General features: G+C 40.1%; 2 protein-coding genes across 2 annotated transcripts in view; one reads left to right on the top strand and one right to left on the bottom strand.

The window, feature by feature from the left end:
- The window catches only part of lmbr1 (limb development membrane protein 1), a 34,329-nt gene extending 31,100 nt beyond the window's left edge, over window positions 1-3,229 (top strand). The window contains exon 17 of the mRNA XM_040126577.1: window positions 300-3,229. Coding sequence (XP_039982511.1) covers window positions 300-385 — 86 coding nt within the window. The 3' untranslated portion in view covers window positions 386-3,229. The remainder of the gene's footprint in view (window positions 1-299) is intronic.
- A 28-nt stretch (window positions 3,230-3,257) lies between these two features.
- rnf32 (ring finger protein 32) lies at window positions 3,258-11,912 on the bottom strand. The gene is made up of 7 exons (XM_040126578.1): window positions 11,806-11,912; window positions 11,092-11,332; window positions 10,867-11,009; window positions 9,354-9,511; window positions 8,680-8,788; window positions 5,020-5,187; window positions 3,258-4,085 (listed from the first exon to the last, which is right to left on the bottom strand). The coding sequence occupies exons 1-7, from the start codon at window positions 11,890-11,892 to the stop codon at window positions 3,855-3,857; spliced, it is 1,137 nt and encodes a 378-aa protein (XP_039982512.1). The 5' UTR covers window positions 11,893-11,912; the 3' UTR covers window positions 3,258-3,854.
- Between the last annotated feature and the right edge of the window lie 1,774 nt (window positions 11,913-13,686).

The following is a 13,686-nucleotide window of genomic DNA, read 5'->3' as shown; positions in this document are numbered from 1 at the left end:
CACTGTGGCTTTGGAGGGAGACAGTGTTTATTTCTGTCAGACAGCATGACCTGAAGTGACAAAATGGAAGAAATTGCAGCTAGATCCAGTGTGCTGCGGGACTGACATGTGACAGAGGATGGGGCTAGTCTCAAAGGCCTGTGGTGACAGGCCTTGGATGTTTGATACACGGGGTGGGATAGGGTTAGAAAATGTCAGACAGAAGGACTGAGGGGGAAAAAAGCACATCAATACCTCTGTCTAAGTGAAAGTCGGAGGCTTTTTAATGAGATTTCTCTCTCTTATCTCCTCCTGCCCAGGTCTGGATAAATTGCAACTGTCAAACAGCCCCACGGACCCTGAATCAGGGAAGCTCTCGGCCAACGGGCATCAGAAAACTCTGTGAAAGGGACGACAGATCAACACAAGCGCGCACACACAGACACACAGACACACAGACACACAGACACACACACACACACACACACACACACACACACACACACACACACACACACACACACACACACACACACACACACACACACACACATAGCAAACACAAACACCTTAGCATAGCCAAAAGGAGATTTCCGCACTGTCTGACTGCTGAAAGGTGAAAGGGATTGGAAGGAACTTAATAAACCCAGTCAGTGTTTGACGGATGCAGCAAATGGAGGCTGAGAGCAATTTAGCTTCGTGACATTCCATCCTCTGCATCTCGGATGGAAGCTGGGACAGAGCCAGGGATGCGACTGAGGAGTGAAATAGACTGGCATCACTGCAGTGACCTTGATGTTGACCTTAACTGCGACTGTGACTTTAAACCACCCATCTCTTGCTTTGGGGCACGCCCCCCCAGCATTGCTACTTGGTATTCTTCTACAATCTCGTCAAGCTGCACTAGATAAAAGCAAGAGGGTACAGCAGGTGAAACAATGCACTGTCTGTGTGGTATGTTTGTGTGTATAAAGGTAGTGTGTGTGTGTTTTCTCCCCCCCATCACCCTGTTCATCCTCTGTATTCAGCAAAGTAAATACACCCCCACAGTTCAGTTAGACTCATGTACTAATGTCATCATGTCCATGGTAATTGGTGTCAGTGATACATGGAGCACTTGCAGTTTATGGTCTCTAATCATTGGTCTCTGAAAGGTATGTGAACTATGCACATTTTACAAATCATTTTTGATTTGTAAAATGTGCTCTGTGAGGCATGAAAGAAGTCATTTATTCACGCACATCATAGTTCGGTAAAACAGCACGGTGTCGTTACAGTTCACATATGCATTGGTACTGTCGTTACTGATAGGCCTCAGATTTTAGCACTCGTGCTGTCAACCGTCTTTTTTATTTGGCTTTACTAAAGTGCGCTTTAACTTTATTGATGATGTCATTAGTTTGTATGAAGTAGGGTAAGACCTTTTTTGAGGTGCTCTAGATTTGACTTGAGCTACTTTACAAATGGGAAACTATATAGGGGCTTTATCGACTTAATAGCCAATGAGCAGAATGCTTTAGTGCATTTGGAGCTGAGCCTGTAGTTGTGTTTCCTAAAATGTTATTATGCACATGAGAAAATGTCGTCATATTATTGTTCATCCACAAAATATTTCAAATTCACAGGGCACAGAAAAATTGATCAGAGTTGTCATTTTTTAAATGTATTTACATGTACATATTAAATTGTGTTTCATACCTCTGTTGCATTAATTGGATGTAAATATTGGGCTCACTGAGGGTCTGACTCACTAAGCAATCTGTATTTTGTTGTTTTTTTGTTTTTTTAAAATAAACACCTAAATATAATGCAAACCTGTAACAATCTTCACATACAGAGTCCATGTGTGAAAAATGAGCAAGTTTGCAGATGGCAGAAAGACTTGGTGACTCAGGCCCCATTTACATGTTGTTGTATTGCTGCATAATCTTCTGAACTGTGATGTTCTTTGTCTGCAGAACCACCTTAAATGCCTTATACGACAAGCATCTCACAGGCTTAATGTTAAGGTTTTCTGCTGTTCTGTGAAGTCTGTTTATGTACATGTATATATGTGTACATGTACATTGTTTCTGGACAGTTCCACTGTGATCCCCTGTACACCACCCAGTTTCAGCTAGATACTACTTTTTTTTTGCCATGAATGTTGTCACAGTAACTCTCATAGTCAGATGCTCCATTTTGAGACTCATTCATTACACACAAAACTTGAGCTCTTGTAGGAGCGAGGTTGGGCGATCAAATTATGTTTTTATGGTTTTATAAATGTCGTTTTTTGTGGTGACCAATATGACATGATGACGATGACAAAAGAAAAGGTATTAAGGAATTTTAATTTATATATGCATTTGAAACTTTTCTTCTCAGGACAGGGAATGTTTTTACAAGCTGTCTACCATTGGTTGTTGCTGTATTACAAAGACTGGATTTAAAGACAAATTTGCAATTCTCAAACAATTCATGCTAAAGCTATCTTCCAAAATGGGCAAATCAGACCTGAGAATGTTTTGTAAAGGGTGATCTATACATATAACAGCTCTTAGCATCCCAAACCTAAAGCAGGACCATGTTTCTAATTCCAAGAGTCCCAGTTACCCAACTCTCTACTGGCAGAAACATTTGGTAGATTTTCTAGAACGTTGTATGCCATCTCATGCTCGTACTGTGTGTCTTCAGCTATTTTATTGATGTTAGGACCATGCTGATCACTGGATACTTCTGAAAAATCAAGATGGCACAAAGTAATTTGGTAAAGCAAAAAGGATGATACTGTAAATAAGAGAATTTTAACTCAGATTAATTAGTTAAAAGAATTTTATTATTCGATCTGTATGAACTACAATCACTAAAATGGCTCAATGTGGATTTCTTTTACAACTCCCTCATAGTTGTGCTTATATTTACTCAGTTGCAGATTGTGGCGACACTGGACTCTGGGCTCTGCAATACCTGGCCGGGAGGCATCAAAGCCCTAATAAAGCATCACAATCATTCTCCTCGCAGTACCTTCTCTGGTGAGAGCAGACGGGTCTGTTTTTTATTCAAGCGAGCTTTTCTGGTTGCCTTTACAGTACATCTGTGTTGTGTGGGGGTCTCAAAAGTTCAGAGTTGGCCTGTACTGTAAGTCAAGCAGCTTTTATTTCTGTCTGTATGTCAATCAGTCTCTGCATGTAATTTTTGGTACATGTCTTGTGAATGTATTTTTTACAATTTCTCAGTTTGCTAAATTTACGTTCTGTTATTTTGATGTATATGTGTTTGCAAATAAAAGTAGAAAATGCTTCAACATCTTTTTGTTTATTATTGCGGCATCCAGGACATCAGTGGTGGTTGACAAATTACTTAAATGAATATTACAAATTTTTGGGAAATACACTTATTCGCTTCTTGCTGAGAATTAGGTAAGAAGAGCAATACAATTCTCATGCTTTTGCACTAGGTACGGAGCTAGAGGGCCCAATTACCTTAGCTTAGTTTAGCTTAGCATAGAGACGGGAAGCAGGATGAGCAACTAGCCTGGCTCTGTCCAAAGGTAAAATAAATAAATGAATGACCTATCAGCAGCCCTAAAGCTCACTAACAAATTAAATTTCACTTGTTTAATCCGTACACAAACAACAATGTAAACATGGCAGCTTGTGTATTTACGGGGAGTTGTATACTGTGCTTGGATAAAACATAACACCCTGTAAACACACTCTGCAAGAAAGTGAATAAATAAAATTTCCAGAAATAGTAAATACCAAATTATTCCTTTCATCTTGTTATCGTAAGATGTAATGATTTTGCTTTCTTTAAGTACAGGGTACTTGAGACTATAAATGTTACTAGATGGGATGATTTAAAATGCTATCTTGCATAAATTTGTACCTGTTTTAGATTAGTTTTTTGTGGTAGACAGATCTACACAGGGGACATGAAGGTCTGCTGTTTGCAGTAAAGGCCTCGAAAGCCTCTAAACAGAGCTGGTGGAAGAGGTGAGAGCAGGACAGAAGCACGGTTCGTCTGTGTTGTTGATGGTTGGATCTACCAGCTTCTGTCGGGAGGTTCAGGCTGCAAAGCGCGTTCAGGCAGATGGGGCAGTCCCAGACACCTCTCTGGATAACCTGTCAGAGTTTGAAACAAACAATATAGGTTCCTCAACTGCCTTAAGAATATTTAAAACTCCCGTTACAGAGGTCTATATAGGAAGATACATAGATATCTATATAATACAGAATTTTTTGCCAACATGTAACTGTCCTGTTGATTAGCAGATAATAACAGTGACTCTGTTCCTTCCACTGCTCAAGTGAAATCCATTTAATTTGAAAGGACTCTGAACCAAATCTGTTGGCAACTACTTGACAGGTTTGATCCGGCACAAGGTGATAACATGTTTACCAGTGATCGTTACAAAAACAAAGCAATACGAGCACAGCTCCGCAAATAGTTAACCAAAGACGGCTACCTGTATTTAGGGGCCAACAAGCTCTGCTGTCAAATGTTTGTTAAATGTTCAAGGTGCAAGGTATGTGTTGAAAGTACATTCACTGTTCGATACTCCCATGTCAAAGCTGGGCCACTCCTGCCTTGTGCTCAACCTTTTCACACCAGATAAAAAGAAAAAAAGGAAAAAAAAAAAAAAAGATACTTTGTGCACACCCCACCCCCTCTCTGGAAAATGGTACTGGCTGCTATGAAAGCCAACAATGGAGCCTTATGGAAGAGCAAATCTTAGTGTCTTTTCAGTTCCTCCGCAGCAGTCCAGGCGATGAAAAGCCTGTCATGCATTATCTGACTGGCTCGTGTTTTTTGTAAACACAGAGGATTATTAGCCTTCCCACTGCCATTCATTTGATACAGTGAATGATCACTTCAGGAGAGATGTGTACTTTATATATAGCAGCTGTGATGCTGTTGTCCCCATGCAAGCGTTAACATGTCAAAGAAAGGCAAAACTGGGTGAAGAAGAATCAGACTAGGATTGGATATTTTTACAGGGCCATGTTTAATGATAAAAATGGTTTCTGATTCAGCAGAGTGTGTCTTGTTCCTGACCTGGTTCTGTATTCGGTCCCAGTCGTTCTCCTGCGGTTCGGAGACACTTTTTCTCTCCAGCTGCTTGAACACTCGTCTGCTTGATGACAGGGAGCGGTCGATATCACTCAGAAAAGCCTCTGTGTCGGTGTGACAGTATCGGACAAAGCTGTCATTCAACTCCTGCAACTAATTAGAAAAACCACATTATTGGCACAAAAGAGGCATGTTTCATTCAGACACACAATAGAGTCGTGTTTTCGGCGAAGGCTAATTGTGTGTGTGTGTATTGTAATGGCTGAGGCACGCTGACAGGGTGCAGTTGTTAAACAGCCAGATCAATACAATCACGTCTCCGACTAACATGGAGAATTAATGGAAACCAGTACAAAAAAAAGAAAAGAAATGGAAGACGGTGCTGGGAAACATGGTAACACATACGTCTCTGACACTTTCTGTTTCATACATGCTCACATAAACATGTTCTCTCCTCTGTCTTGCACACAGGTAGATTCTCAAAAAAAACAAATGAATTACTAATTGCTCCAAATGAATTGTTATTGAGTTACCAGTTTCTCTCCTATGAAATTACTTTTAATTACTGTCTATATGATTTTACTGTCATTTTTCCAGACCAATGTACCCAGCAGCCAGGCTCCTACACATTGGCATTTTAGCCACCTGGTGAGAGATTACATTACACATATATTCAAATTTGGCTATTTTAGAGCAATGTCTGTGTGAAAAAGGCTATGAAACGGCATTTAATAAATTAAACAATTAAGAGAATAAATAAAATATAAATCCAAATACTTTGATCAATTTAGGGACTTTATTTCTGGTGTATGGTCAAATTTTTATGAGGATGAATGGTATTGGGGGGAAACTTGATCTTGTTCTTTCTACAGCCCTGATTCTAGGATGTGATTTTTTGGTAAATTTAAATTTTAAATTTGAAGTATCTCAATTTTCTGATAAACCGAATCAACTCTCAAACTGACAATTTTTATAGACGCCTTCCAGTGTCTGTCATCTCATAATTCATGTTTTCTCCCATTTACAACAGCTGTTGCTAGGCAACAATTAATGCCTGCATATGCATATTACTGTTTATATCAAAAACACATTCAGTAGTCAATGATCTATATATATAAATTTTAAAAGCACTATGCAATTGATCAAGCAACATAAATTCCTGCATGTAACGTAAGGAGCAACTAAAATTAAATTATGACAACTAAGCCATCTCCAACTGAGCGAACTCTAGCCACTGATGAGGGCCATGATGTGGCTGAACGTTCCCTAAAAACCAACCAAGTAAGTGGGCCTCATGATAAGAATGTTTTTGTTAACGATTTTCCCCAGTTCATTGATTGTATGTGATAACAGAAAATTGGACATTAATGTAGGGCTGCAAGAGATTGATTAAACCACTGATTATTTTTCTGGATTAATCATTTGGTCTCGAAAATGACGAAAACAGTGAAAAGTCCCATCATAGTTCCCTAAAGCCCAAGGTGATATCTTCAGATTGGTTGTTTTGTGAGATCTATCCAAAAGATATTCCGTTTACTGTCACATTCATTCATACAGTAAGACAAGGCTCACTGTATGCAAAATCCCTCACAATTTAGAGGCTGGCATTAGGGAATCTTTCTCATGACTTGAATGATTAAATGGTTATCAAAACAGTTGATAACTTTCTGTCAATAAACTAATATGGCAGCTCTATGTTAATGTGCTACACTACATCTAGGAAAGGTAATGTAACATATTACTTAAAGTAGCATTTCCTTCGGCACCTGCTTGCACACATGTACTTGTTTTCTCTGTCGCGCATGCGCGCGCACACACACACACACACACACACACACACACACACACACACACACACACCCCATCTCTTAGCCTGCCACAGTGACATTAGAATTGCTTTACAGCTAGGCTTTTATCACTAATTAAACAACTGTTAACTGTTCGGATGGAGGGTTTTATGAGCCTGGCTGACTTTTCAACAGTCAAGGCAAACAGTACAGCCTGTGGTGAACTTTGCCTTGCCCAGCAGTAGATGGGGACAGGAGAGGACACAGAAGGGGGAAAGGAGGTGGAGCACAGAGACGTTATCTCGTAGCAATCCATCTAGATGTCGGTAGTGTCCCCCTTAATTTGTTGACTCAGGGTCGGACCTCCGAAGCAAGTAAAAATTGAAAGCTGGGCATCAGGATCAGCTGATAAGATCCCTGAAACTAACCTGATACGTAGAAGGTTTTTTTTGTTTGTTTGTTTTTTGGTTTGTTTTTTTCCAGGGAACACCTGGGACTACGTGGTACTAAGATGCTTTATTGCTTCCTGCTATCACAAGGAAAACTGAAAGAATAGGTTTCTCCGTCTCACACAGGTTCCAGCCCAGCACTTACACGCCTGTTTGCATTACAGTCAGCTAAGCAAATAAGTCTTCCCCTTGAAAATCATGTCAATCAGACCTGTCAGCGCTGTGCTACACAGCTCGCAGCTCTTGAAGATCATCCTAAGTGTGACAAAAGATATGAGACAATCTCATGACCACCCACGACCACATCTGTGACTCCATCCGGAGCATGTGCACCCGGACATGACCCAATGTGTTAGAAACCAGTTAATTGGCTCAGTAAATGCTGTGTCTTTGTTTACGTGACATGTTAAGGCATGGTTTATAGGCGAGATGATGGAGACTGACAGGGGGATGGATAGGACACTCTGACCCTTGCAACACATTATAAGTGTGGCCCTCATGCATTTGTCACTTTTGCTTAATCAGCCTTCTTGAAGCGTAGGAGCACTCTGCATGATTACAACACCCTACGCAGAAATAAATACGCCTGTTCTTGAACACATTGGACATACACAACATGTGTTGGAGCTATGATTATTTCAAAGTTATCTCAAAGGTTAAGAGAAATGATCAGTGTCATCTTCAGTCATCCAAGGCCTCAGATGGGGGAGGTTCACTAGGTGGCAATGTTCCTTTTTCCTGGGAGCCACGATGAAGGCAAAACAAAGCCTCAGAGTCAAACGACCCCATCCACTGGTTGTTCTGGAGACCATCGGTCAGCCACTTTTAAATATTCCCTCCATCGAGTCCACTGGTTGTATGATTAAAGCTTTGAAATGGGACGAGAACAAAGCCTGAAATGACAACCTCCAAACACCCTGGCCAACTTCACCTCTTCACCCTTTCCCATCAAACTCAGTAATAGCGCTACTCAAACACTGATCAATGAAGGAAAAGCAAACCCAAACATGCCAAGGAGACGTTGTGCTTTTGAGTTGACCCGGGAATGCCCAGACTGTTTGACTAAAACACAAAACTCTCTCCACATTAGTGGACAAACAGTGTATGATTCACAAAGCATCAAAAGAGCTTGAGAGGTTCAGAGCAGGTGAAGGTGTGTAGGTGTGTGTGTGTGTGTGTGTGTGTGTGTGTGTGTGTAAGCAGGGGGGTCTATGAGTCCCTGAGACCCATATCTCAACCCTGAAGCTGTGATGCTCGGTACAGCCTTTATTCGACCTAAGAAATGGTCAAAGAATGTCAGTGTGAAATGCAAGATGAAAATGAGCCTGCTCAGTTCAGTGTGGTCAGAGAAGCACGATTAATCTGTAAGATCCTGATGTGATCACTTCAGCGTTTAAATCCAAACTCACCTTTGCTTCGAAGAATTTGTGTCGCAGCTGTTTGTCTTTTGGGCAGATTGTTTTCCTCATATGTCTGTACCACCTTCGAGCAACATAGCCTCGCCAGCATGCTTGAATTCTACACATGCACAAAATACATCCACAAAAAACAAAGAACCAACAATCAGATATAATCTAACGGGATGTTCAAAATTCAAAAGTCAAATGTTGCAGAAATGTGGTAAAATTGAAGCTAGGCTGAGATTTGAAGAACATTCTGAACTTATTAACTTATCTTTTAAAAAAGAGATGCTATAATTAAAAGCTATAGTATAATATAGTTATGTAACACTCCAACTCATACAGATAAGTGAACCCAACTCATATAGTCATATACATATAAACAATTAATTTGTTTTAGTGAATCTTGATCATGCAATTTGAGTCTTCTATAGACTAAAACATTGCTTGACTTACACCCAACATAAAAAGATAATAATAGAAGTAATTTTTTATTTTGAGAATGATTTTTCACTGGTTGAAGAAGCTGCAGTTTTATGGAAACTAATTGATGAGATAGTGTGATCTCCAATTCTTAGTTTGCGTTAATGTGAATTGAAATGTCTCCACTATACCTTTGTTAAAAACACATTTAAAACTAATTTTTAAAGTTAGATTTTGTGTCTTTGGTCTAGTGCATTTACCTAGCAGCACACTGGTGTCTGAAGAGGCGAGCTGCGTCATGAATCACCCGTGTTTCATACTGCTGCCTTCTGCACAAAGGGCAGCACTTCCTCCCGGAGAACCTCTCAAAGGCCTGCAGACATGCTCTGTGGAAAACGTGAGAGCAAGACAGCAACACCTACAAAGGGACAGTGAGATAAGTCAATTATTTTATGTGAATTTTCAAACTAGTATCACACATGCTGTAAATCAAGAAGCAGCATCCAAACAAATCTTAAGAGGTTAGATTTCATGTGTTGACTATATAGGTTTTGATGTCTCCTGAGTATGTGTATTGGCTTTCAAATTTTCTTTAAGTGCTTAGAAAGGCACTCAGACAGTATACAGTCTGTGCTAATGCAGCGTGTTTATGTGAGCTTTAAGCCATGCTAAATCTGTGTGTATTCATGCACATATGTGAATGTGTTTATCTGCCTTTAAGTATTATTTGCCAAGGGGATAGAGGGACTCAGCATGACTCCCATTGGGCCAACTGGGACCTGGACTATAGTCTCCTTCTACCTGCGAGAGGGGCTCTTTTATTGTCTGAAAGGAGACAGCACAGCATTGGGGCTTTGCACACAAACCAGTTTACTCAGATCTCTAGAGGGCAGAGGGGAGGCATATTGATTTCCTATTGTTTTTGGCCTGACCAACACACTCCATCACCAGTGAAAGGGCCCCCTGCAGTGTACAATTTCCAAAAGCTCCACAAGCCATTAGACCAGAGAGAAATTTCACTTCTCACAACATTTTAAGGGGCACAAGCTACAGTTTAAGGTCAGACATACAATAAAGAAATGGAATAAAAATTTGATAGAAAGTAGAGGAATTTTCTTTTTATGAGCTGGATAGAGTGACAAAGATTTCAGTCCACACAACTGGTTCAGAGCAACTGTAGTTGTAAGCATTTTTCACTGTTATATTAATGCTTGAATGCAACACAAGACTGTAGCCCAGTGGCATTGTTACAATATGAAGGCTTCGAGGAAAATGCCAAATCAACAAAGATTCCCTCTTGTCACTTTCCCTTGTTAGCAGGCTCTAATTAACTCTTTTTTTCACCCTGAGTCAAACTAATATTTACATGTGCATCTATGGCAACTGTGCTTTGTGAGGCCGCCTATTCTAGTCCCGCATTCTTGAGGAGATTGGCATCTTAAAAGGGGATCGGAAAGGTGTAAAAGACTGAATGACCTTCACAGTTACACACTGATTGCCACATCATCACGTCACACTTGAGTTCCAAGGCAGTATGGGTAAATTTGTACAGTTGTCTACACAGATTAGAACACACAGGAACTGCGGGGAGGGGGAGGGGGAGGCGGAGGCGGCTGTGTGTGTATGTTTGTGTGCGCATGTGTGTATACGGAAACACAGGTTTCCCCGAGGACAGACACAGACCATTGAACACAAGTTAAAAAAAAAAAAATTAAAAGAAAGAAAGAGCTCGCTCACAGTGTTTTAACAGTAGTTGCTGTGTTGGGGGAATACCTGAGGCTGAAGGCGAAACTCCTCCCTGCATATTGCACAGGGCTGAGCTGATTCCCCCTGCTGAATAGACCTCGCCTTGACCTGCGTCCATTCATCCTCCCTCAGTCTCCCTACTGGGGAAGCCACCAAACCCATCTTCTGAGCTAAAAGATATAAGAAATACGCTGGCGTGATTTTCATGAATGGAAGTCTTAGACTGCAAGACATTTCCAAAGTTTGTCCTACCTAATGTTAATGGAGGTGGAGCAGAATCAAGCACATATTCTCTCTCGTCTCGCTCGTCCTGTCCCTGTGAACCCATCTCCTCCGCTCTTCTTTGTGCTTGTCGATTTCTGGATGCTTTTCTTTTGCAGCTCAGCAAAGGGTCAGAAAATGAGAAATTTGGATGCAGCAGGCTCTGTGTGATGTGGTCTTGAAAGGCAACGGAGGTGATCACCAACTTGTTGCTTGTTTTAGACTTCAAGCTCTGTAAAGGATGTTCATCATTGCAGTTATATAAAATGATGCATTAGGCATTTGGTAACTTTATAACTTGGGCAAACCAGCAAATGTAGACCTCTTAATAATTCACTAATGCAGCAATAAGTGTGTCAAAGAAATTACTTTTTAAAACCGACAGAGCTCGACAACAATCTTCTTCTGGTTCCCCTACAAGCATACCTCATTTTATACATTGATTAAAACATTATTTTGGTTATTCTTACTGTGAACTGAACCGCGTGTAGCTCAGTTCACGCAGGTGTTCTCTATCTCATTAAACTAGCAGGTGCAAAACAGACAACGGAGCGCTTTAACTTCATTCTAGGACACAAGCCGGTCAGAGTCTAAAGACTAAATGTACAGATATGGCGAAACCCTGATGATAAATCTGCCGCAGTTCTTCATATTAAGACTTTTTCATGAATGAACAAATTAACAAAGTGAAGCGAAAATCCAAACCTTCCGCATTGCCATCCTATCAACAGTGTTTGAGTTGTTACCAGGTAACCTGTCCCCGCCCTTCGCGTCACCACCGCGGAGCCTCATCGCTGCCTCTGATTGGCTGAGCTGAGATCTCTGGGTTAGCTGATTGGTTATGGTTTCCGATTTAAAAACAGCATAAATTCAACTGTGTGGCGCGTTTTGATTTCTTGTAATATTTCATAATATTTAATGTAATATTTAAATATTGATATATGATGAATCTCTCAATAGCCTATTAAAGCCTCTCTGTGTTTTAAATTATACAACTTCAAAATTATGTAATATTAATTTTTATTCAGTGGTTTCTAAATAGTGGTGGAATGTAAACAAGTACATTTACTCAAGTGCTGTACGGAAGTATAACTTGTAGTGATTTTTTTTTTTAAATTTAGATTTTGAAAAATAATAATGGGATGGGGTTGCAACTTTGTTAAGCCACAGAGAAAACAAATTAATGATATCTCAAAAACTCACTGGCAAGTAAATTAACTTGAACTTTATACTTGTACATCACTAAATTTCAGAGAGAAATTAACCACTTAGGTTAATTTACCTGACAGATATAATTACCAGGTACTTTGTAGATTAATAGATTAGATTGCAGATGAATGGATTTATATAATATGATGTATGTAAACTACCCAGCAGCATGTGAAGTAGTTAAATTTGATCTCTTGAAAGTAAAATACTTCAATATGTTCTTTCATTTTTAATGGTAATGAAATAGTGTTACATAAAATAATATAGGACTGATGTATGTATGTATGTGTATATGCATTCTGCTGCATAATGAGTACTTTTACTTTGGATGTTTAAGTGGATTTTCCTGATAATATTTCTGTACTTATACTTACTGTTAATTCTACACCATTGTATGGATAACACCACTGCTGATAGCTCTACATTTACAAAGTTTTCAATCCCCTTATATCACCATGCAAAGATAATTTTGCTCTTTGAAAACTACGTGCAGTGTCTCAATCTCACTAATGATTATTTTATTGTCAGGGAGGTGTCAGTGAACATTTGGAACCTGACCAAAGGAGGTTAGTCTATGTGTCTAGGTGACTCACCAAGCTGTCGTCAGAGTAGGCATTGAACAAAGCTAAGCTGCTCATACCTGTGCTGTGAGCTAAGGGATCCCTCACAGGTCACTCTTACATGGAAAACCATACACACAAACACACAGTCCAAACCATCTCTTTTTGTCTTTTTGTGAGCCTGATGAAAAGTTTGCTTTATTTCTCACACACAGTGCAGGGGTGTGTGACTTTTAAAATGCTTTGCAGTCTTGATTGACTTTGATGTGCTCAGTCAGAATCAGTGAAAACAGATGGCCGAGGAGAGGGCTAACGGTGAGGCCTGTCAATCCAGGGAGTCCTCTAAGAAAACAAAGTGAAGATCTGGCTCTGGGAGAGGAGGAAACCCCTGAGCTTCTCAAGAGGCTGCTGCATTCTTGAGATTAGGGCAAGAAAAACGCAGACCACTGTTGTTAATGCCCCAGACAAAGGCGTGGAACAATTTATTAGTTAAGAATTCAAGCTCAGAGCTCAATCAAAGGCCTGTCCCCACAATGCCAGACTTGGGGCTTTGGTTTGTTGTTTTAAGTAAATAATCATGCTTAAAAGATATGGCAAAGATGGGGCTCAAGTCCCCCATAAAGCCTGCATTCTTCCAACTGTCATCAGAATGGATTTCAGTGTGCGCGTTTATTTTCAACAGGGACACTGTTTGTCTTTTTCTTTATGAATACCATTTTAAAGAGCTTTTTATTTAACTTTCTTCCCCCGGACCTCTTTACCTGATCTGTGGTATTTTTGAAAAGACAACGCACCTTGACGTGCAAAGAGCTGATGA

The sequence above is a fragment of the Xiphias gladius genome, chromosome 5, assembly GCF_016859285.1.
Source record: "Xiphias gladius isolate SHS-SW01 ecotype Sanya breed wild chromosome 5, ASM1685928v1, whole genome shotgun sequence".
NCBI classification, from domain to species: domain Eukaryota; kingdom Metazoa; phylum Chordata; class Actinopteri; order Istiophoriformes; family Xiphiidae; genus Xiphias; species Xiphias gladius.
This window is presented reverse-complemented; position numbering and strand designations above follow the sequence as displayed.

Excerpts from the sequence above, each read along its gene's own strand:
- rnf32 (XM_040126578.1), bottom strand. The coding sequence starts at position 11,892 with ATGAGGCTCCGCGGTGGTGACGCGAAGGGCGGGGACAGGTTACCTGGT. Across the intron at positions 5,188-8,679 it reads ACAAATTCTTCGAAGCAAAG|TTGCAGGAGTTGAATGACAG; the intron begins GTGAGTTTGGAT and ends TTTTCTAATTAG. Across the intron at positions 4,086-5,019 it reads GGGACCGAATACAGAACCAG|GTTATCCAGAGAGGTGTCTG; the intron begins GTCAGGAACAAG and ends AAACTCTGACAG.